Genomic DNA, 24,703 nt, shown 5'->3' on the forward strand with positions numbered 1-24,703 from the left:
TCCCGGATTTGAATCGCCCAATTTAAGCAGTGGCGCACGATCATCATGATGCAGATAGATGTCATTTTGACTTTTTACTCTCTCCCGTCAATTAAACATTATAACGTTATATTGCATTTCATGAGCAATTATCTTGAGGTGTGTGTTCTGTTTAGATTTAGTTTTCCTCATCGAAAATGCTAGGGCCTACAAGCAAAAATGTTACCCGGGTTCAAAATGAACAACTGAGAATCCTCGTGTGTTGTCAATGCCGGCCCCCAGATTTTGTAATTGTAATATGAAACAGAATGATAGCCGAATGCGAAGCGACCTGATGCTTGTGCTGATGCCCAAAACAAATAGAGGAGCAATTGGTTGCGTTAATGTCTTTCCCAAGGCCGGGGAGTAGGCTAACATTTTTTGGCGGAGGGATTGTTGAGCGTGTAATGTGCTGTGTTGATGTTCTCAATTACACCATGCACTAGAAAAACAGTAAACACACACATGCAGATTTTTTTCCCCCCTCGTCGTGTGGGATGTTCACACATTTTAAAAATTGGTTCAGATCAAATTCATGTATGCATTAAATTCAAATGATCAAGACATGAATGGATCTCAGACCGTGTTTCTCGAGACCCACCCTGATCCTGCTGGGATTGGTTCATATTATCTGTGAATTGAGAAGGGTGAAGGCCAAGTTGCTTCGAGTAGAGCAGAAAAAGGCAGGCCCTCCATATGGTACAGCTTTCCTGGAGAACTGAAATCATAAAAATTAATCAAATGAATAAAATTTCCTGAGGCACACCCAACAATTTCTTAGGGCACACAATGTGCCGTGACACGCTGGCTGGCATTCGGTGCCCTAAGTATGTCCACCCACCCTCCGCGGTGGGTGGAGTATAAAATAAAATAAGAACATGGTCATAAATCTTAATAATGATAATGCATAATAATATACAACGTATGGATGTTTAATTTGGTCTAGCACAGGGGTGCCCATTAAGTAGATCCTGATCTACCGGTAGATCTAAGACCGGTCCCAAGTAGATCCGAGGAGTGTCGAGGAGAAAAAAAAATAAAATAAAAAAAAATAAAACATTTGTGTCTCTTTGTTAGTAATATATATATTTTTGTGTTAATGTACGTTGCACCCTAATCATCCTATCAGTCTCATTTTCACAAAAAAATAAAAATAAAAAATAAATTGCATTCATTCATTCATTCATCTTCCTAACCGCTTGATCCTCACTAGGGTCGCGGGGGGTGCTGGAGCCTATGCCAGCTGTCTCCGGGCAGTAGGCGGGGGACACCCTGAATCGGTTGCCAGCCAATCGCAGGGCTAAAAAATAAAATAAAGCAGGTAAATCTTGAATTTACGGTAGCGCGTGATTACGTCACCGGAAGTTGTTTGCGCTCAGCAGTCTGCAATTGCAGCTTGTGATCAGAACTGTTGCGCTCCATCTTTTATCGTCATTATTCTCATTCAGAGTTTGCTTCGTGTACAACTCACCGAGGGCACAAGCAAATAATAGGAATCTAGGAGGGCCCAGGGAAGCACTTTAAAACTGTACGTGTGAGCTACGATAGTTAACAGGGTGCAAAAGTGCATCGCATGCCTCAGTTTCAGGCTGTTTCTCATCATGGCGTGCATGTGTGTGTGTGTGTGTGTGTGTGTGTGTGTGTGTGTGTGTGTGCGCGTGCATGCCGGTAAGGGTAGATCCCGGCAGGTTATCGAAAAGTGGATCTTCGGTCCAAAAAGTTTGGGCACCCCTGGTCTAGCATAACATGGGAAACAAATTGAAATGAACTTCTTTGGCCAATATTTTGTCATTTTCAACCAATCATTAATGTTAGCCCTTTTGGTAAAAAAATGTTCACGTTCCTTTTGAGGAAGCAGGTCGAACATACAGTATATGGTGGCGCAATGTAATTTGCACCATCTTGCATGTGGGAAATCATGAAGGATGAACGGTGGCACGAAACAAAGCGACCACTTCTGCTTCCTCCTGTACAGGAAGGACCAACTTGAGAGAAGAGCTTTAGTTTAGTCACTTCTGTCTATACAGATGACTTATACAGCACATGAGCAGGCGCGATGTTGGGGGAGGAGCGGGTGTCAGAACAGTATATTTTAACATACATCCACATTGCGGTCTGCGTTCAAGTCTCATTCGATGGACACTCACAGGGCTTTGAGAGCAGTCAAAAGTGAAGACTTATCCTGTGCACAGTATGGTTTGTCTTTGTGCAGTCCAGTGGGGTTTGCACTTTTATGTTTATTACTTCCAGTAAACCCGTCACTTCAGTCGAGGCAAATGTAGACCGCCTACGTTGGCCGGTGCCGTCAACCGTGTGACAACTGCAGGCATTCGCCGTTCATTCAAGCTGTAAGAACGCACTGAATCAATATCGAATATCCATAGCCTGCTCGGCTGCATCTGCTCCGTCAGTTGTCACATCCTTTGCCGCAGAGGGCTCTTATTTCCTTGAATCACGTTTCTTGGCCGTGTGACATATACTTGCGCTCTAGGGGCTTTATGTTTCATTGAAACTGGCCTAGCTCCTTGGTAGTATGTAGGAAACTGACGACATGTAAATATGTCTTTCTTGAATCATACTGAAGCTTCTGTGCAGTGACCTGAACCCCCCCCCCCCCCCAAAAAAAACAGTTTTTAATTATTTTTTTCCCCCTGGTTCTGAATGCGGAGATGGGATTCGGCTGCTATCAAGTGCAGAGCTGGATCTACTCTGTGAGATAGTAGGCTGTCCCCCCCCCCCCCCCCCCCAAAAAAAATCCTCAGCTATTTACTTTAATACTGTAGCGTGTTTGAAAAAGTTGAAGAATCTTATTCTGAATGCGGCCTTTAAACGAAATGTTTGGACACCGCTGACATAAACAACTAAAGTTTAATCTCAAGCATAAAAAAGGAAAACCACAGCATTTCAAGTGACATCATGATTTGAACTTTAATTCACTTAAGTTAGATTTGCATCACGAGGGATTTTGTGACAGGTGACACTGAAATGTAAATGACAAGCAGTGATAACAGGAATTACTGGTACCACATAGTTCTACTCCTCTCCAACTTTTAGCCATGTGATTATGTAAATGCCATCTGTTGTCAGTCCTTGTGTAACTCAATTTTAAAGCTGAGTCTTAAACAAAATTGGAGATTGTGTCATGTCTCATTTTCCTACGGTATAAAAACATACCCGTTTTGCATTACTGGGGTGTTTCCCACAGTGCAGTTTCGGAATATACAACAATTCCTTCTCGTTCAAAACCTAAAGCTACCGGTCTGTCCCGTTTCTTTAGATACAAGGCAAACTGTCAGCGGTTTTGAAGCTGGATACTGACTTTTGGTTTGATTCAAGGAACGATCCAGTGAGGACAGTCCATTTTTTTTTTACAAAAAAACCTCTCAATATATGTTTTGATCAGCAAAACAATATTCACTTATTTTCAATTCTATTCATTTGTTTTGTAGACATTGGAAAATAATTAACTACTGTCAAAACTCCCCTGCATTTTTCAGCAATATAGAAATGCACCTCTAATGTGGCACACATATCAGAATGTCGCAATTTTTTATTTGGCTTGATGTCAGTATTTTTACATTGTGTCCGTTTTGTGTGCATGCTACATAAAATACTATGTCTCCAAACACATACACACACACACACACACACACACACACACAAATCCATAATCTGTCAAGTTGTGCTTGGTTTGATTGTAATATTATCAGACACAGTGCACCCAGAGCAGCCTCATCCTTCAAGCTGTCACTTGGTGCATTGAATGCACACCCTGTCTGCGACCGTGTTGTATAAAGAAGGCTGTTTTCACATTATTGCTCAGTGTCACTAAATGAGTATCGGCCCCAAGTTTCGTCTTGCATGCTACATCAGTAGGTTACGTTTTGTGCTCCAGTTGGATCATTTTTTTTTCTTCAGTCTGACTGGCAGATAAACTGCCCCACATTAAGCATAATCTAAAACGGCGTGCATGTAAAATCAAGGTTGATTGACCTTTGATGACATAATTTTTTGTGATCCTACTTTTCATAAAACAGCTCACAGAGCTGGCATGACACTAAAACGGCAATGTTACGAACATTGTTTTGTTTTGCTAGTTGGCGGCTGAGACTAATCTTGGCTTTGAGCCAACCTGGCAAATAGAACAAGTGTTCTCCGTGAGTGCTCTCCAACTTTTGTAAAATCGGCAGCGTTTTAGTCTGGTCTGAACGGAGGAGAATAAGTCTGTGACTGCACTATATCGGGTGCAGTCACTCAATTTCTTCCATCAAGCCGGTTCTTTTTTTCTGCTCTGTTTACTTATGAGCAGGATTGACTACCGGGCTATAATAACTACTATAAGGCACATAATTTTGTGACTGAGTCAAGTTTGGAATATTTTCTGCCATTTTGTGCAAATTTTAAAATCACCACTTTTCCAAATCTCTCGGTGACTATTTTTTAAAATCTTACTCAGCACAGATTCAGGATTACAGTAGTCTGGGATTTTGCATTATTAGTTAGTCTTGATTTCGTTTTGACTTTTGCTATTTAAATTCAGTTAGTGTTCATCAGTTTTTAGAGCAAGTTGTTAGTTAATAATAGTAATAATATTAGAAATGCTTGTTTAATTGAACATTTTCTCTGTTTATATTAGTACAAGGGTGTTTTTTTGTAATATATGGAGTATTTGTCGATACATTTTTTAAAAATGGCGACTGAGTATTGTGTCGTGATGACTCCTGCGCATTGAAACGTCAGCACATGCGTCAAGTTAATAAGAGCGAAGCCTCCGTGCCATTTCGCTTATTGCTTGGAGAAAAAGTCACGTGACCAATGTGCTTTCTACTGTCTTCACTATGAATTTATTGTTTATTGTTGTGGATATGATATTTGCTCCATGCACAGCACTTTGTATACAGCAGTGGTTGTTTTAAAGGGCTCTATAAATAATAGATACAGCCATCGTATCGGCTCATTTGCTACCTTTTACTTAAACTTTATGGAATTAGTTTCTGAGAACTGTTGAGAATAAAACGTCCATGCATTGGATTAAGTAATACTGAGATATGTTATGAGCCGTCATATGTTTTGCCAAACTGAAAAATTTACAGAGCATTTGTTTAGAGAAGTAGTTGATCTATTTCATCACTTTAGTATTTAATCTATCGATCGATCGATCAAATTCTCGCCACATGTCTGTTTTTAGGTCAGCAGCCACATCAATACCTCGTGAGAGAGTGTTTTCCAAAGCTAGAGAAATTGATGGGGAAAACAAGGAATCCATTTTTAAGGAAAAATGTACATAGAATAATTAGAATACAATAATAGAACTCTGTGCCTCAAAGACAAGTACATAAGCAAAATCAATTTCAACATTGACACATGTTCACGTGATTCATTCTAAGCTATTTTAAACATAGACAAAAATCAAAATAAGCTAAATCAAAATAACTTACAAAAGAAATGATATTGCAGGTTGCTTGCAACGCAATGATGTAAGATCCAGCAGAAGTCATGTTGAGCAAAAGAATGACACAGTATTGACATGGTGCCACAGGATCAATCTAATTTGCCCAATGTGTCGTAACGCTTCATGAGGCAATTTTTTTTTTGTTTTCAGCAATTCTGTTAACATTGAAAAATCCCGTCGATGCCATCACACCTTTTTTTGTTTTATCTTCCACTCGAAAAATATTCCATATTCCATTGAAGAAAAAAACTAATACGAAGACTAAGAGAAACTACACTAAAAGAAAGCATTCAGAACATAGTGTAAGATATCTATGGCACTGTAATGTCAAATGCAGTGGATATTGCTGCTGAACTCATCTTCCACAAACGCAATATTAACCACAACGCTGTGATCAGACGAGTGGAGGACGTATTGTGGGTTGACTTCATGTGGATAAGAATTTTCTGTTATGTTCTTAATGTGTTACTGTTCGCACATATTGCAGAAAGAGCAAGCTGACTTGATTTTTCTTTGTGACACGCAGGTTTTTGTAGACCGTCAACCTGGTCTTGTATCTCTACTTGTGGTTCCACTGGCAGCCTCACATCCATCTCTTTCATCAAGACAAGTGAAAAGTCTGCGTCTCAAGAATAGGACCGATTTCGTTTCCCCTCCAGGAAAATCACCATCGCCCTCAGCAATCTCCAATCAGCTGCGAGCCACTGGCGTGATTCGCAATTGCTTTCTGTGGACAGAAAGGTTGACCATCATCTCCAGACAAAGTCTCAACTGGTGCTCCCTCAGTGGGGGAGGGAGGGGAAGCTAGGCACTTGCTTTTAAACACTGTGCCGCTCGCCACAGAGATGAAGCTGCAGGCCGTCATGGAGAACCTGCACAGGCAGCAAAGGGCCAAGCTGTTGATGGAGCAGCAGCTTCAGCAGCAAGCAGCTGTCCAGCACTCTCACGTCCGCCCAGGTGGGGTAGCGGGGGATGACTCGATAAGCAGTCCGGCCCCTGAGACGGAGCAAGCCCAGTTGGTGGCCCTGGCAGCCATGCGTGCTGCGGCGGCCGGGTTACAGAGGGTGTCGGACAGCCACATGTCGGAGCGCGGCAGCGGCAGTGAGGAGGAAGCTGACGAAGACGACAACGAACGAGAGGAACAATACAAAGACATGATGGGGTCGGATGAAGAGGAACAGATGTAAGAATCAAATCCCCGTGTTCATAAATGCGCTGTGGTAGCTTCACTTATGTAATTCGTCCCACGAATATGCTTGAATTATTTGTGTTATACCTCAATTTAACTTGCCCATTGAAATGAACGGAAATGCTATTAATCCATTCCAAATTTGGCAAAATACCTCCTGGACAAAACAACCGTACCGGTTTCACTGCCAAATAAGGCACGCCAATTGAGGTGGGTGGACGATGTGAAGTTTACTGCATCCATTTAGTGGCAGATTCAAGCGCACTCCTAAATCAAATATTTGCTCTCAACACAAAGCAAAGAAAAAAAAAGATTGTACGTCGGGAAACTCAGTCGGCGTTCGTAAGATAAGTTGCCAGTGTACACCCTTTCTGTTTCGTTGCTTTTAAAAACAATCCTTTATTTCCAACATCATCACAGCAAACAAAAGTGGGATGAGGAGGACTTTGAAGGCGAGATGGAAGAAGATTTTGATGATGACCTCGCGGAGGAAGGTCTGCCCACAGGCCACAATGCACTGGTGCCTGGGAAAGGTATCCTCCTGCTGCCCCACCGCCAGCTCCACCCTCACTCGCAGCTGCTGAAGGCTCGGCCCAGTGTTGACCAAGAGCCCCGCATAGCCAACTTGCCTCCCCACGCCACACACAGCCATCTGGGCCAAGACCACGGAGAATGGACCTACGAGGAGCAGTTCAGACAAGTAGGATTGCTTTTCAGTCTCTCTTAATTAGTTTGTTGATTCATGGCAGGAGATCATTGCTACCCATTTTGCCATTGTGCATGAAGCTACAGACATTCTAACCATCCATCCACTTTCTAATCTGCTTAGCCTCACAAAGGTCACGTGCTTGTTGAAGCCCATCTCAGCTGTCTTCGGACAGTAGGCCGTGTACACCCTGAAATAGCAGCCAATCGCAGGGTACTCACTGACCAACAACTATTCATGCTCACAATTACACCCAAGGACAATTTAGAGCAGTGTGTCAAACATACGGCCCGCGGGCTGGAACCGGCCCCCAAGGAGGTTCAAACAGGCCTGCAGGATAATTTAAAATTGAAAAAAATGCATAAAAGACACGGAATGAATATTTTTTATAAAATGCAATTCATGGATTATCCGCTAGGCACAGTTTTGATCAGTGTACAAGACAACATTGTTTTGATCAGAGAAGAAGACAACAGCAGTAAGAGCCAGCTACCTAATTGCGAGCAAATTGCATTACAATCAAAGCCATATTCTGACGGTGACTTTGTTCAATGATGCATGATGAAGGCGGCTGAACTTGTATGTCCCAAGAAGCGACAAGCTTTTGCCAATACAGGTATTAGCCTGACGAGGAATGCTGGAGCAGAGAGGATTTCTGACCAATCAGCAGATAGACAGCCAATTGAAACAGAGTCAAGTCATTTTGTCAAATGTTTTGTAAGATATGTTTGTTAAATTTAAACATTTTCCTAATGTTTTTATGCTTCTTTATACCAAAACAAAGGAAAGACATTATATTTTGGTTATTCATAGCATAGTATGGTATCATTTTTATGATCCGGCTCACTTGACATCGACCGAGGCCATATGTGGCCCACAATGTGAAATGAGTTTGACACCCCTGATTTAGAGTGTGCCATTCACCTGCCATGTTTTTGGAATGTGGGAGGAAACCAGGGTACCCGGAGAAAACCCACGCAGGCACGCGGAGAATGTGCAAACTCCACACAGGACGTGCTAACCAGTCAACCACCGTGCCACCACCTACTGACGATCCATCTATTTTCAACCGCGCTTATCCTGAACAGGGTCACGGGGAGTTGCTGAAGCTGCCAGTCAGTTGCAAGGCACAAGTAGAGACAAATGACTATTCACACCCACATCCACACTGTCACTGAGTGAGAACCGTTCCCACGTTGCCCGCACACAAGTCTGGCGAATTTACCACTACAACCTACTGACTAGAGATGTTTTAAAATATTGTCAAGTTCCCAACTGTTGCCCATCAGAGCTACATCGGACCTTTGCGCGGCTGCCATCACATCAAGTCACTCTTATAGCTTCACAGGGTGGGAGAGTCTCACCCACTCCTGGGCAGGTGCTGATTCACTTAATTCTTGATTTTTTTTGGGGGGGTGAGGCTTGCTTTCGACACATGAGAAATGTGTCGAAAGCTAACCCCGAGTATGATCAAATATGCAAGATGAAGCATTTGACGAAATCAGCTATTCAAACTTTGTTTGATCCAAATATGTCACAAAACCAGTACCACAACTGCAAATGAAGTTAAGCGCAGTCAAAAGAAATGGGAGGGTGGTGATGTATACAACACCTTTACGATGCTGTCAGGTTTTTCCAGGCAAGTGCTTACTGTAAATATACAAGTGGGGTGAATATTAGTAGGGAGTTCCCTGGTGGTACGTGTTTACAAGAAGAGAATTAGAGCTGTCATCAGCTGACCGGGGCTGCTCTCTGTTGAAAACCTGACCGTGAACAGCTTTCAAATCCGCTCACAACAATTATTTTTATATTTTTACAGGATATGTTTGCACTTGTGCATGCATCTTTCCAACCTCCTCAAACTTCACTTTAAAGAAATTATTTGTCCATTTTGGATTTTCCGTTACAAATTGACATAAACACAGAGATAGGTGTTTGTATTGATTGACTGGTGTGGTTATTCATTAATTTGCAAAATGCTGTAATCTTTGACCTGTATTTTCCAAGTCTTTTATGAAACGGATTTATCTCACTTGAACACACTTCCATATTGAACCGAAACTCTTAGTTATATGTCAACTAAACCAACACTTTCTTCACATACATATTTGCTGAGCAAAAACAGAAAACATGCTCCTGCCCGAAGACAGCTGGGATAGGCTCCAGCACGCCCGCGACCCTGGTAAGGATAAAGCAGTTTGGAAAATGAATGAATGGAGTGGTTTGACAGAATGTAACGTGTCTCTGACAGCTCTTTTATACAAGTGAGCTATATTTTGCCTACATGTGGACTTGAGTGTCGTCTTCAATTTACAATCTCAAACCCAATGTACATGTTCAGATGCACCGTATGTCTAGTGATTATAGTGTTCGCAGTCTAACCCCCAGAAGACCCATGCTTTGCTTTCTGAGTAGCTCGCCACACCCTGCAACTAGTGTGAATGTGGTGAATTAATACACTCAGCCAGCAGTTGGCGGTTTTCTTTACATCAGGTTCTATGTTTTTATCATACCACGTCAGTCAGCAGTTCAACTTGCGAGCAGTTGTGTATCAAGACAGCCAGCACCTTGGCTGACAAGATAGTGTTGATGCGACCCGCACAACGTCAACATTACTCTGGCTGGGTATATTTTATAACATGGTCCATACTCTCCTTTTCAAAAGCTTAAGAGCCTAACAAACACTTTTGCTATAGTGGGACTAAAGTATTGCTGTTACATTCAACGCAGGAGTGGGTCAGCCCTGTGATTATGTGCTCACTGCAGATGTGACCAGTGATAATACTGCAGTGTGAATGTGCCATGTCTGTGTGAGTAAATTTCAAACGACCTACCTGTGGCACTGTAGGCAGTTTTTCCCATGACAATTTCTAACCTCATACTCTGTAGTTTGGGCTGTGATTTAGGTAACCTATGTTTTGTGGTTTCTTCTAATCACGTGAAGTCTGTAGTTAAATCTACTGGAAAATGTTTGTGGAATGCATTTTCCATCCATGCATTTGGTCGGAGTTTGTAGTCATCGCAAATTCTTTGTCAAAGGGTTGACCTAACATATGGGACGAAAACAAAAACTCTGAAAAGAAGTTTTCCACCACAATGTCAACAGAAATAGAACTCGATTCATTGCCTTTTGTACCCCCGGTTGCCTAGAATATTTTTCAGCAGGTGAAGATTAGGTCAGAGCCAAAAAAAAATGCGTTCTACCTCGTGACCCGCAATGTCATCCACATGTGTCCTGCACAGTTTCTTCATCGTGCATACATGTGCAATGACACAATGGAAGCCTGTCTAAAAACATTTGGTCAAGCTCTTTGCTCTTATAATTGCGATATGGGCGATCTGAAAGCACTTTGCTGCTCAACTCTCAAGCAGCGCATAACCTAAATATACTACTCATTGCTTACAGTACATGATTTAATGTTTGGGTCGAGCACTTTGGGGTCAGTGGGTGGAGAGGAAAGAGTTAAAGCTGTTTAGTTTATTTTTGGGCAGGTGGGTGGAGGCTGCTGGAATGTGCCTGAGGCAGGGTGATAATGTGGCCATTGGAACCTCAAATCCTCAGCAGAAAACTTACCGTATGTTTGTCTATCAGTCAATGGTAGTTAGGAGTCCTTCCAAACCGAACATTTCCCTGTCTTTCCTTTAAAGCACATTATTGTAAAGTGCCAAATGTTGCACATTATGAAGATTGACAGTTTAAGAGGGAAAAGAAAAGAAGGGAGCAAGCGGTGCTAGAAGGGTCTACTTACTGTTTTCTGTATGTTGACAGCAATAGGGTTGGATGGAACCCTAATAAAAGGATTACAGTAATAACCAATAAGACATAACATTGAAAAATACCATAAAATAAAATGCAGGGCAAGTTTTATAGTTGGACATTTTTAGTATATTGGACTGCTGTGATATGAACATCATGTTCATCCGTTTATGCCCATGAGGGCGAGCAGCAGTTGTCGTGCCAAGTACCAAAGACTTTTCATTGAAAAGGTAAAAACTTCCGTCTCTAATGTCTAAAGCCAAGATTTTCCCAATCACGTTTTTTGTTGTGTGTGTGTGTGTCTTTTTTTAATTCTATTTTCTTTGAAGGGTAATGACTTGTCGGTCCGAGGACTATTTTTGTTTGCCAGCATACACGTCATTGAAGGTGTGTCATTCGCAGAGGTCACTCTCAGTGTTGCCTGAGCCAAAAATGTGTGTGTGCAAGGTCAGACTGTGAAGGTGTTAGTTTGATCCTTTGTAATAACGTGGTGTATCTTCAGTCATTCCTTTTAATTCGGGAAATTTGATGCTGGGTAAATATGCTTTTTTTATCAGGACGATTTTTAAAACATTTTTTTTCCAATAGCTTCCGTCTTTCAATGTGCATTCCCACTGACTTTCCCAACATGGCTGCAAACAGAATAATGCTCAAAAAGCCAAATTAGATACTTTTCCCTCTATATTTAAAGGCTTCTCCTACCTCTCAAGCATCTATTTAGAAAAAAAAGATGAATTGTGATTTTAAATTGCCACTGAGAAACAGACCCATGGGTGGAATCATTTTCTTTCTTCACCCTTTTTTGCAATCAAAGTAAAGGAAATCCTGGTGGAAAGCAATCGGAGTGACTCATGCTAATCGTTGCCAAAGACATACTTTATCTGTTGCAAAAGCAGCAACTTATTGACAATATGGAAACTTTTGACCTGAGCTATATCCTTCTAAGGCTGAAATACAAAGTATTTTGCTGAAGTCGTCTTGCCTCACTTGTACAAGACAATACTACAGCAGAAAAAAATATGAGAGGGGTGGAGGGCCTGCAGTGTTAAAGCAACAGATCTGCCAAATGATACGGATTGTCCGCATTTTGTTATGGAAATATCTGAATTCTACCTCGTTAGGGCCGTAATTCTGATTGCTTGATTCGGATATTTCAAAGCAATCCAGTGTCGAGTGCGCTGCTGTGTCGGGTCACCAAGACATACCCGTTTCATAAATCAATGCGATGAAATTAACACTACATTGTGGAAAATAAAAAATGAAACCCTGTCAGATAATCAGAGAATGCTTGGTGATTGCCCTGCCAAAGCTTCCTGCGTGCTTCAGCTAGCTAGATACCATGACTAAACATGATGCGCAGCCGCAAGTTCACTTTGTGTCCGGTATCATCATAGCACACGTCTCTAATCATTACCGACATGGCAGCGGCCTTCTGACGAGTATCGTTATCGGTGAAACCAGGGCGGGGAGAAAGATGGAGAAGCCATGCTAATTGCTAAGCTATCATGACGGACAGGCAAACATAAAACACCAAAATAAATGATTGCGTGATTGAGGACACTTGTCACATAGGTCTGGCTGGAACCACATGAGAGCGGCGAATACCCAATTTTGAGCCTGTGTTTATAATATCTAATCGATGTGTCAAACTCAAGGCACGGGCACAGATCGGGCCCACCACATCATTTTATGTGGCCCTCCGAAAGAAAATCATGTCAGCTTGCATGATCCTTGCTAAAAAATGTACCGACATTTTAAATTGTCATGTGTAATAAATGACGTTGATGTTCTGCAATAATTTTGTTTCCCTTACAAATAAAAGTGCAATTTTTGTGGTTTCACTGTCATAACAGAGCTCCGAGGGAAGATGTAAGTGGCCCACGCCAAAAATGAGTTTGACACCACCGATCTAATCCAATCTATCAACAATGTTATTTGTTTATTTGCAAAATACACGATATCTTAATTTGGACTTTTGAGATCTGGTTAATGTGATTTATACATTCATTCATTCATTCAACTTCCGAGCCGCTTGATCCTCATTAGGGTCGCGGGGGGTGCTGGAGCCTATCCCAGCTGTCTTCGGGCAGTAGGCGACCTGAATCGGTTGCCAGCCAATCGCATGGCACACAGAAACGAACAACCATTCACACTCCCACTCACACCTCGGGACAATTTAGAGTGTTCAATCAGCCTGCCACGCATGTTTTTGGAATGTGGGAGGAAACCGGAGCACCCGGAGAAAACCCACGCAGGCCCGGGGAGAACATGCAAACTCCACACAGGTAGGCCAGAGCTGGATAATGTGATTTAATAGACTTGCTTTGGTTACTACTGTTGAAAACAGACCGAATCGGTAAAAGGGTAATTCATTTATAGATACAGACACACTGAAATCTCACCTACATTGATTCGGGCTGCAACTGCATGCACAATTACAAGCTTGTTGCAATGAATATGTTACAACAACAAATACAGAAGCCATCATTTATTAACAGTCCTCATTCTAGAGTAATGATTGTGTTGTGCATTTGAAGAATATGCATTTTCTTTAATCCTACCACTGTACGCTGCAATAACCGTCGCACGGTAATGATCTTAAAAAATATGGAAATGCAAACTAAATGTTATGTAGGTGAAGTTGGCTGCTCTAAAGCAAATTACATAAGGGAAAAACATGCCACAAAGCAAAAAAAATTTTTTCGTTGTCATTTGGGTTGTCTTGAATAGGGGGGGGGTCGATTGAAATTGCAACTGAGATTTTTGTCATTGGTTTAAGGTTTATTTAAGCTATTTCACCCGGCCTTGGTGACCTACAAAATGTGGGTCCTTGACCCATTGTGTGTCATTGGGTTGAGAATGAACAGATCTATAATGGTAAATAATTGTGTGCAACCTGTGTGCAGCTCTGAACTATAGATTAACAGACCATAGAATCTGGATTAATACATAGTTGTCACATGCCAGTATTTTATTTTAGTATGAAATACGTGTATGTTATATATGTCGCCTCATCCACATTTATTGTTCAGGTGTGTCCTTATGTTTCCTTTCTGTTAAGGCTTTCTTTAATGAGTTTGATGTTGACTTTTCCCCTTTCCTTTTGGGTTCACTTTTGAATGATTTTGTCTTAGCTTCAACCCTTCAAAAAATGGTTCATGTTGATAAGCAGTATCCTCATCACGTCCAAAAGGTTCAGAGGCCAGCCGGCATCTTTTGAAGTTTAGTCTGTGTGGGCCTTAAACACCAGCAGCGAGGGCAGATGGAGCCCAGATGGACAGTAAAGAAGGGATGTCTTTAAAAATTCATGGCACTCACCATGATCAGGGCGAGTGGAGGGCATTTGGCATTAAACATTAAATTGCTCACACACACACACACACACGCAAAATACACAACATACACAAGACGCAAAATACACAACATACACAAGACTCTGTGAGGGGGGATGGAGTTGACTGGGTCTGCAGGAAGTATAGCTTGAATGAGAGCCAAGTGGGAGCGACACTTATTAGGATTGCCTGTTGGCTTTTTGCTGATACAGCTGTCCAATAAGTGCTTGTTGGCTTTGTATTTCACCCAAATTTGTTTGGAATCCTTTAGATCGCCTTGTAGTAATTCGTTTCACCAGGCTGTTGATGTATTTTAACCATATGTAGATATTGTCCCTGTAATTGAATTAGTCCTAAACCCATGTAACAATAGAGTGCACTGCTGGAGTCCATTTTGGAAGTCAAACTCCACTACAAAGTGTCATTTGTTATTGTTCGGTGAAGCACAAAGGAACTTTGCCATGCCTTCTACGTGTGTCATTGTTGGCTGTAATAGTCATGGGTGTGGAGGGATAACTAACCGGTAAACTCTTGAAAATAATTACAAACAAGAAATTTGACACCCAGAAGAAAAGTGAGTGACGAAGACAATTTTGGCTGTCTATACATCAAATTGACCAAACCCCGACTGTTTCCAAATTTGCTCTGAGCACTTTGTGACAGATAAACTATCCCCCCCCCCCCGACCCCCTCAAATATGATCGGTCTTTGTTCTATTCTTTGATGGTTATATTTTCATCTCGTTAATTAGAAAACAAAAAAAGAAAAACATAGACCGGCATGGTTTTGTTGTGTCGGTCATGCTAGTTGTCCTGCTAGTAGCTGGTGAGAACAGCATGAAAACAAAACCATGCTGATCTATGCTGTATTTTTAGCAGGGTAGGCCTATTTCAAAATTATGAAACCAGAAGAGTGATTTCCTGTTGAGCATGCATCTTATTTCTTCGGTAGTGCTGTGTCTTGAAACCGTTAAACACACACAAAGTGAACCCATTCGGACACAAACCTCATATGCAAGCCACCATACTTTGATAATTTGAAAGTCCTTCAGTTCACAAAATAGATTTGGGTGGAAAATAAGGCAATTTAAAAGATTGATATAAGCCACGCTGGGCAGTACTTTTGGGCCAGCAATCCAGTCTCCATGTTGAAGTTTTTTGAAATTCGAGAAAGCAACTATGAATTAAGAGGTACCAACTTATTCAAAAAACTCAAAACAAGAACAAACATCAAGCAAAGAAGTGTATCTAGCAAAGGTGTTAATCTGTGGAATAATCTCGAAACGGACCTGAAAATTAGTAAATCGCTTGCTGAGTTCAAAAACAAATTCAAAAAAATAGTACAAACAACCTACATCAATCAGAGTTAAACTGATAAATTCTAAACATTAAATATAATGATAAATCAGAACTAAGTTGATAAATAGAGAAAGGTATTTAAATATCCATTATGAATACAAGAGAAAATTGACACAAGAGTGCCAGGGTGTGAATGTATATAATCCAGATACAAACCAAAAGTTGTAAAAATATCACGGTTAAGGGTAAAGTATGAGCCTTAATGGAGACTTCTTCTTACTTTTTCTTTTCTGATTGATATAAAAATGATTTAGTAAAGAAAAGGAGAAACTGACTGCTAGTGTGGTTGACCACACGGGATTCTGGGTTACTCTTTTTAGCACATTGGAGAAGTGAAGCTATTAGATAACACGGGGAACACAATTTTTTGTTGAGTTGGGTCTGTTTTGAACTAATCGCGAGGTTTTTGAGCTATAAAGTCCACATTTTTTTCTATATGAAATAAATGTGCGTGTCTGGAAATAAAAACGAAGACATAATAGTTATTTACCTGCTTTGAAAACTTCAAAACAGCATTAAATGAAATAGAACTTAAAACGACATGTACATGGTTACGAGGTTAGGAGAAAAGCCAGCACTAATCCTCTTCAATTCCTACTATGCTAGCTTTCCGTTTGCGGGTATTGATAGTATTGACCTACTAGGAGCTGCACACAATTGGCTCCATTGTGACAGCACAAACAATTTGCCACATAGCTTGCAGATGAGTCGGATTGTAATTAGCTGGCAAGTCTTACTCCAGCTAATCATTGGAATATTGCTTGTGAACCAAGCCGGTAAGCTGGGGAGAACAAAAATTGATGTGCTACAAAAAAATCAAATGCTATTTTGAAATCAGCATACCAGTTTTAGTTGCAATTAGCATAAAAATCTAACTCGAGTTTATTTTTTAAATTGTTCCCCCGAATAATTAATGATTTAACTCTGGTTCATCATTTGGTTTAATTCTAGGTTATTAATACTTGAATATAAAATTTCCATGAACAAATTCCAAGGTTTTGATTAGTTGTCATGTAATTTCCCTTACGCATCCCCGTGCAGTGGTACGGATTTAACAAAGGGAAAACAAGGCTTAATGGGTATTGTTTGTGTTGTGAAAACAAAAGGCTGCAGAACAAAGGCAGCGGCTGCATTAGGACCTGTTACACTCTTCCTGTTCAGTGCGTGTGTGCGTGTGCGTGTGCGTGTGCGTGTGCGTTAGTGTGTGTGTATGTGTGTGTGTGTGTGCGTGTGTGAGTGTTGGTGGGATGGGAGGGGCAGCACAAGAAAAAAAAAGAGGCTAGATTCTGAGCCGCAAAACAACAGCCAGTTGACGTTGAGCTTTGAAGCTGAGCCAAGTAGAGTGTTTAATACAAGGTCGTTTTGACAGGAGCACTGAGCGGTATTTGAGCCACGTCCAGCGCCTTAAATGTGTTGTGATGCTGATGTCAAGAATTGTGCAGCCAACTAACACTGGAAACTGGCAACCACTCAAAAAGGAGAGGGAAAGGGAGATTGAAGTTGGAAATGTAAACAGAAATTGAAACAAGTTCGAGTCCAGCGCCTTCTTTCTTTAGTGACTGTATTTTTTTAACATTAGACTTTGACAAATTCCCTGTGATTGCTGCCCCTGGCTGTAACCCTCAGATGCTCACATAGGAAATGAGGAAATGACCATTTCTTGAGCAACAGCAAGTCTCACATATGCTCCACGTCCTCCATTGTCTTTCCCACCATATAGTATGAGACATGTATTTTCTCTCCAAACAACAAGGGTGCTGCTTGCCTTCTCGCCTTGTGGCCTTGTGTCATAATACAAGCCTGGAAGTAGATGTTCGCCGTACGCACAGGGCCGACACACAAACAAAAAGGCATTCAAAAGGCATTCATTTGAACTAAAGTGTTGAAATTCCGATGTGGCCTTTCGATGTCCCTGAAAAGGTAGCGTTTCATTTCAGAAAAAAATATATAATACCAACAGTAAAACATGGTGATGATCATCTGGTGGTCTGTGGCTGCAATGGTACATCAGGACTTGGATGGCTTGCTGTGATTGAAGGAATCATGATATCTGCTTTCTTTACCTGAAAATTCTGATGGAGATTGTTTGGTCTTCAGTTTGTGACCTGACGCTGAAGTATATTTCGCTTTTCCAGCAGGACAACAATCCAAAACACACAAACAAGTCAACTTCAGATTGGCTTAAAACAACTAATGATAATAAGATTTTGGAGTGACCTAGTTAAAGTCTGGACTTGAATCTGATTGAAATGCTGTGGGATAGTAACCCTGAAAGGGCATGCATGTTCAGTTCATTGAACGCTCTAAATGTCTCTCCATAGGTGCTGAATTTAATTAATTCTCTAAGGAAGATATGTGAAAGACACATTTGCGAGGTATAGAAATGCTTAATTTCAGTTGTTGCTGCTGACAGTGGTCCAAAGCAGTTACCAATGTAAGGAAGCAAGTACCTCTTCACACAGGGCCAGGTTGCTTTGAATAAAAAAATCTCCCCCCCCTTAAGTCTTGAAAGAATCAATTAAGTGCTGGGTCAGACGTTGAAATTCTTGGCCAAGCATTTTCAAGGTTGGAAAGGCTCTTTGTGCAAAATGTCACTGGACTTGGGAGCAGAAAATAGACATCGGATTTTCAATAAGGCTGCACAATGAAAATCCCCAACAGGATGAAAAGCACAGCGAACTTGTCATTGTCACTCAGGAACCCATTAGGTGTTGGATCCATAATTACCAAGGCAAGGTGTTCGCATTACTCACACTCGCAAACACATGTACACGCATACTCTTTTCTTTCATAGCACACTGACGTCATTGAAAATGCACCTTCTTTTCCTGTATATATTGCGTATCAATAACAAATATGCATTATTCTTTTCCAATGTACGACTTGATATTGGCAGCATGAGATACACAATTTAAGCATATCGGCTTCACAGCTCTGATGTTCTTAGATAGACTCTGGTTCCAGCCTTCCTGCATGGAGTTTGTATATTCTCCCCGTGCTTGCATGGGTTTTCTGCAGGTACTCCAACTTCCTCCCATTTTCAAAAACAGGTGTGTTAGGTTCACTGAAGACTTTGAATGGATGTCCACAGGCATGAATCTACTGTAAGTGTGAATTGTTGTTTGTGTATGTATATGCCAAAGGAACGCAGGGCAAAACCTAAAGAACTGCAGGCCTCCCTGACCTCAGTTAGGGTCATTGTTCATTACTCAGCAATCAGGAAGAGACTGTGCAAAAATGACATCCATTGCAGTGTTCCAAAATATCTGAATAATTCCCAAGCCTTTCAGAAGAACAATCTTTGAACTGACTGAACAAAGGTTTTGGACAATGTGCATCTCCTTACCTCTGGCATAAATGTGACACATCATTTCAGAAAAAAATATATAATACCAACAGTAAAACATGGTGATGATCATCTGGTGGTCTGGGGCTGCAATGGTACCTCAGGACTTGGATGGCTTGCTGTGATTGAAGGAATCATGATATCTGCTTTCTTTACCTGAAAATTCTGATGGAGATTGTTTGGTCTTCAGTTTGTGACCTGATGCTGAAGTATATTTCGCTTTTCCAGCAGGACAACAATCCAAAACACACAAACAAGTCAACTTCAGATTGGCTTAAAACAATGATAATAAGATTTTGGAGTGACCTAGTTAAAGTCTGGACTTGAATCTGATTGAAATGCTGTGGGATAGTAACCCTGAAAGGGCATGCATGTTCAGTTCATTGAACGCTCTAAATGTCTTTCCATAGGTGCTGAATTTAATTAATTCTCTAAGGAAGATATGTGAAAGACACATTTGCCAGGTATAGAAATGCTTAATTTCAGTTGTTGCTGCTGACAGTGGTCCAAAGCAGTTACCAATGTAAGGAAGCAAGTACCTCTTCACACAGGGCCAGGTTGCTTTGAATAAATAATTCCCCCCGCCCCCATGTGCAGAATTTGTGAAATTCTTCACTTGTCTTTCGCGAGAATGGTAAAGAATGATAAATCATTAGTGTGGATGTTAGAAATGAAAGTCTTGTGTGTACGTGGACACATCGACGTAATCTTGTGTATTTGGTTTTGTTTTGATTTTGCGCAAGTATGTGTATGACAAATTGAGGAGTTGCTTTTGGTCAAATTGCAGAGCCCCCACCTATTGATTTGTGGTGGGCTAGGCGAGGTAGCCACAACATTTTCATCTTTGATGAGCTGCAGAGATATCAGGCCTGCATTCGGGCTGGGTGGGCCAGATATGGTTTAAAGGCCTGGGCTGTCAACCATTAAACTCAACGCACTGCTCGTCTATCACTCTGAGTGACGGTGTAACCAAAACCTCAGGTTTGTCAGCCCTTCTGGTTTAGATTTAATATCTCCATGTATGTCTTCTTGCTTGCATCAGTGTCCTTGGACAGACATTCCTATCTTCCGCCATCTGCTTTGCATCTTTTGCGCTGGCTTTGAATAAATAACTTTATCAAAGAAGTCAAATTTAATGATTACATATTACATACACATTCAGGCGTTGACTTGAAGAATGCTCCTCATGGATAATTGACAAAAAAATGACACCGAAGGGTTGACTTCTGGGCTTCTTTGACCTTCCTAACCGCCACTCCATTCTGCTTGGCCTTGCCTGAGTTTTGGCCCCTATGATTACAATGCTCGTCTTCAACAGTGTGGTTAGAAGGGATTGCCCACAAATACACAACGTCTGGCCGTTGCGCGCCTGGGAAGGCTGGTCTCCATTTATTTCTGATTCTTATCCAAATCTACAAGGCATGCGATGTGATGGTCGTTTGGCGGAACACGAGCAGCGAATACATGCTCATTCGGCCCTGACTTCATCCACTGATATTCTCGTGTGAGCACATAAAGGGGCTATAATTACATGTTTTTTCTTAGCAAAAAATTGTGAAAATGTGTGTTGTTTTCGGCATTTGGAGCACGATAACGCAAACACTTGCAAATGGGTCTCAATGTGGAAGTTTTTTATGACACGGTTCCTCTTTATGTGTAAATACTGTATGAAGAACAGAGGTTTGCGAAAATGTGCGTGAAAGAGTTCAGCACAGGTCCAAAAGAAAAGTGCATTCCAGTAATCCAGCCGAGATGTGACGAAGGCAATCTGCCTAAGATGAAAGCGGCTAGGTTTAACAATGGCACCAATTTGCCGGTCCGATTTAAAATCAACGTGCAGTTTAAGACCCAGGTTTGAGACTGCTGGCTTAAGATAAGTACCGGGTAGCCAGTGGACCCAAGTCTACAGGATGGTATGTACAAGGGCCACTGGGACCAAACACCCTCCCTTCTGCCTTCTTTTCATGGAAATTCTACAAATTTGGTGCCAGCCAGGTCTTCATTTCCTCAACACAAATAGGGTTTCTGAAGCAGTGTACATGATGGAGAAATCAGTCCAGGAGTTACCCATCATCTCCCAAAATCAGCTCAGAGATCGACTCCAGCTCACCCTGATGACAAGATTTGCTGGAGAAAAGGAATGAATCAATGGATAGTAGACACTCCCAAATAATTAAGGGCAAAGATGGTTCTTTGGTGTATTTAAAATATACAAAGCCACCTTTCTCTTCCACAAAGAGAGATTGTTACGGACCAAGCTACGCCAGATCGGTCTTTGACGGCGCTTGTTTGTCTTTGACTGGTGGCTCAGCTACTCACACTCAGTCGATGCGCTTGAATTTATGAGGTCAGCTGGTCACCGCGGATTATGATGTGTTTGATCCGGCCTGTCAATAAAGCAATGTTGAATGCAAGGGCAGTAAAACAGATCTATTGTTGCTGTTAATTGTATGCCCGAGGGAGGGGAGGGGTAGTCAGGCACGTTGTAAAGCGCGCACATAGATGGATTCATTATCGATGTCACCTTATGGAGACACGTATGAGATGTTTCTGTCACGCTGCTGTCGCGCCACTTTTTTTCTGACTGAATTCAACTCCCTATAGAAACCACGTCATATCGGACTGAGAAGGAAAGGAGCTTGTTTCCTCTGTTTGGTTTGATGTACATTCCAATAGGTGCTGTTCACACTGGATTCCAGAAGTGCTCTTTTACAAGCTGGAAATGTTGTCTTGACAGGCTGGTTTTATGGGGTTTTTTTTGGTTTTTTTTAGCCCACTCAATGCATCTATTGTTTGCAGAGACAACACTGTATTATACACATTTCATCAAGCATCCGTATAGTTGTGTCTTGAAATGTAAGCAATTAACAACACTTTTCCAACGTCCAAACGCTGATTTGCCGGCGTTCCCTCAAGTCCCGAGATAAAAAGAGAATGTTAGCCTATGTTAAATGCCCAGCACACATTTCAAGGCCTTACTATGATCCATTCGTGAACCCTTACACAAAACTTGTCCCCTCTAACTCAGCTCTTTGTTGAAGTATAGTCAGATTGCTAATCGTCCAACCGCGTACATGGCGTTATGTCCCTGCAAATGCAGCTCGAGAGGGTCACCGAAGGGTCTTACCTCTTTAAAACGCTCAAATTCACGCGCAACAAACACACACAGAATTCACCCTGGCCAGGTTTTTTAGAAGGTTCTCATGGTTCACCCGTTCAGAGTCACATTGCAGCATGAGTAACGCCTAACAATTGAATGAGTGTATTTCGTATAAACCAGGCTGCAAAGACATAAGAGTCTTTCACTGCTGCTGCTACACCCACTTCTTACTGAACTTAACAGTATTTAACATGAATAGTCATGTTTTATCAAAGCTCAGAAGTGTACCTCGGATAAAGGTTACACTGTTCTTTGGATCAAAGATTATTTATACGTTTGATTTTGGGCAAACTTGGGGCACCCATGAAACGGCTGTTGCCTGATACAAGGCACTGTTTGAAAATGGCTGATCATGTGTTCACAGGCTGGATCAACTCCCCGACCCCCGGACCCCTTTTAGCTACAATAACCCCTCCCCCAGCCTTTATGAGTCACCTAGTACTCACTAAGTTTACTTATTGCGCTTTTCTTTACCACGATCCATTCCCCCCTTCTTTCAGAGGGGCATGGTTTCCTGTTAAATAGTTGATGAAATAATGTTCACGCTTCATCTCGTGTGGAGGGTAAATACATGACCAGACTTGGATTAAGAAACGGAGTAACCTGTTCTGCAACAACATTTTTAAATAATATCTGGCTTCTGTTGTGCAACGACCGCAGTATAGACTTTCTTTGTGCATATGCAAATCACATCTGGTGTGTTGATTTCCAGCAATCACGCAACTTGATCTCTTGATTCATCGCATGAGCAATCGTTGACTCGGTGCCCAATGTTTTTTTCAAGGACTTTAGTCAGTCTTTAGTCATATCCTGCGATGAATGTAAAACATCAACCACCAGTGTAAAAAGATTTATTTCCCCCCAAGAGTTGAAAACCTTTAAAACAAGTGAAAGACATCAGTTAAACCTGCTCAAATCCTACAGAGACGAAAAGGAAAGAAACGGTATCCTGTGATGACATGATTTTATGACGGAATTGAATGTTTTTGTGTCTCATCTGTATTTGACTTGAAGCTTGAACCTGAAAGTGCTCCGGACGTGTTTAACTTGTTCAGGTCACTACAGATGTTTTAATTGGATTCATGTCTGGGCTCTGTTTGGTTGAATCCAAAACTTGTTTCTTGTACCAGTCAATCATCAGTTTGATTTCGGTTTATGTTTGGGTTGTCGTCATGCTGAAAGATGAAACTCTGCTTCATTGCGTCACATTTGATGTATGTTTTTAGTTTATGTCCCAAATCAAAGATGAAACATGAAAAAGAATGCTCGAACTATCAGCCAGCCGCCCCAGATCGAGAGCTTGAAGAGTTGTACGCGATACTCCACTCTCCTCTGGGTTCTGGTTTTCTGTTGCAAAGCCCTTATTATGTGCTATGTGACACTTGTGTGCCGCTGGCTTACTAACATCTATTTGCATTAACCGTGGAGCAAACCATCCCCCTCTGCACTGAAATAAATCTCCTCCCCATGCGGTATTACTTTCCACAACATGGTCATGACTGCAAATCTGCAGCAACAGGCTCTGTAGTTCCTGATTATTTTCATCACAAACCACTTTGTTATGTGTCTGAGGACTCTTCATAATTTATCAGCACAAGGGCAGTTGCTGACCTACATAGATGGCCAGGGTGGAAACTGATCCGAGTTTTTGACACAAAATGAGTGTGTTTCCTTGGCTGCGAAGTGGTAAATGTACGAATGCCAAAGTGTCCCAACACCATCGTATCTGAACCTTTTTTTCCCCAAACAAAATTTTTGTTCTTTTGTCGGTGACATGTTTAAAAGCTTAGATGCAGTGTGTTTTTATTACAAGGGGTTTCTTGCAGGGAAATGAACTGATTCACAACGATACCAGTTGGCCCGGTTTATTGTCGTTTTTCTAGTTTCTCCTTGTTTATCCGAATAGCAGAGCTTTAATCCAGGAGGGGGCCCAGCCCCTTCTCACACATTACAACCTTGAAAACCATACAGTAAATCGACACCAACCACACCCAGCTCTGCCTGATAAGGTATGTGTGCGGGTGGACCTGATGGCTGAGGAGCTGTATTGTGCATTTGCAGTATTAAGATCACCGAACCAGGGAGAAAGAAAGATAAAAGGATATCATCTAATCGCAGTGCACATGGAAAATTAAACGAGAAACAGACAAAAGGGAATTTAAAGGTGCTATAGATGAATAGACCAGTAGAACTGGTTACATATATAGTCAGGCACCCAATTTGAGTACTTTAGTGCTTGGAAAAGCTAAAAGTTGCCCTGAAAGATTGAAGAGCATCCTGGTGAAAGAGGTTTCCAATTCGGCTTGATTTCTCTCTTGCAGAATTGAGGCATAACGTCACCACCATAAGATGGCCAAAATAATGCATTAGTTGAAGATTGGAGGC

General features: G+C 41.5%; 1 protein-coding gene across 2 annotated transcripts in view; it reads left to right on the top strand.

Moving 5' to 3' along the window:
• Positions 1–24,703, top strand: part of arid3a (AT rich interactive domain 3A (BRIGHT-like)) — a 49,383-nt gene that overhangs the window by 11,914 nt on the left and 12,766 nt on the right. For both annotated transcript variants that reach the window (XM_052074077.1, XM_052074078.1), the window contains exons 2-3: positions 5,997–6,653; positions 7,080–7,359. In XM_052074077.1, coding sequence (XP_051930037.1) covers positions 6,316–6,653; positions 7,080–7,359 — 618 coding nt within the window. In that variant the 5' untranslated portion in view covers positions 5,997–6,315. The remainder of the gene's footprint in view (positions 1–5,996; positions 6,654–7,079; positions 7,360–24,703) is intronic.

Source organism: Hippocampus zosterae, chromosome 8 (genome assembly GCF_025434085.1).
Source record: "Hippocampus zosterae strain Florida chromosome 8, ASM2543408v3, whole genome shotgun sequence".
Classification (NCBI taxonomy): domain Eukaryota; kingdom Metazoa; phylum Chordata; class Actinopteri; order Syngnathiformes; family Syngnathidae; genus Hippocampus; species Hippocampus zosterae.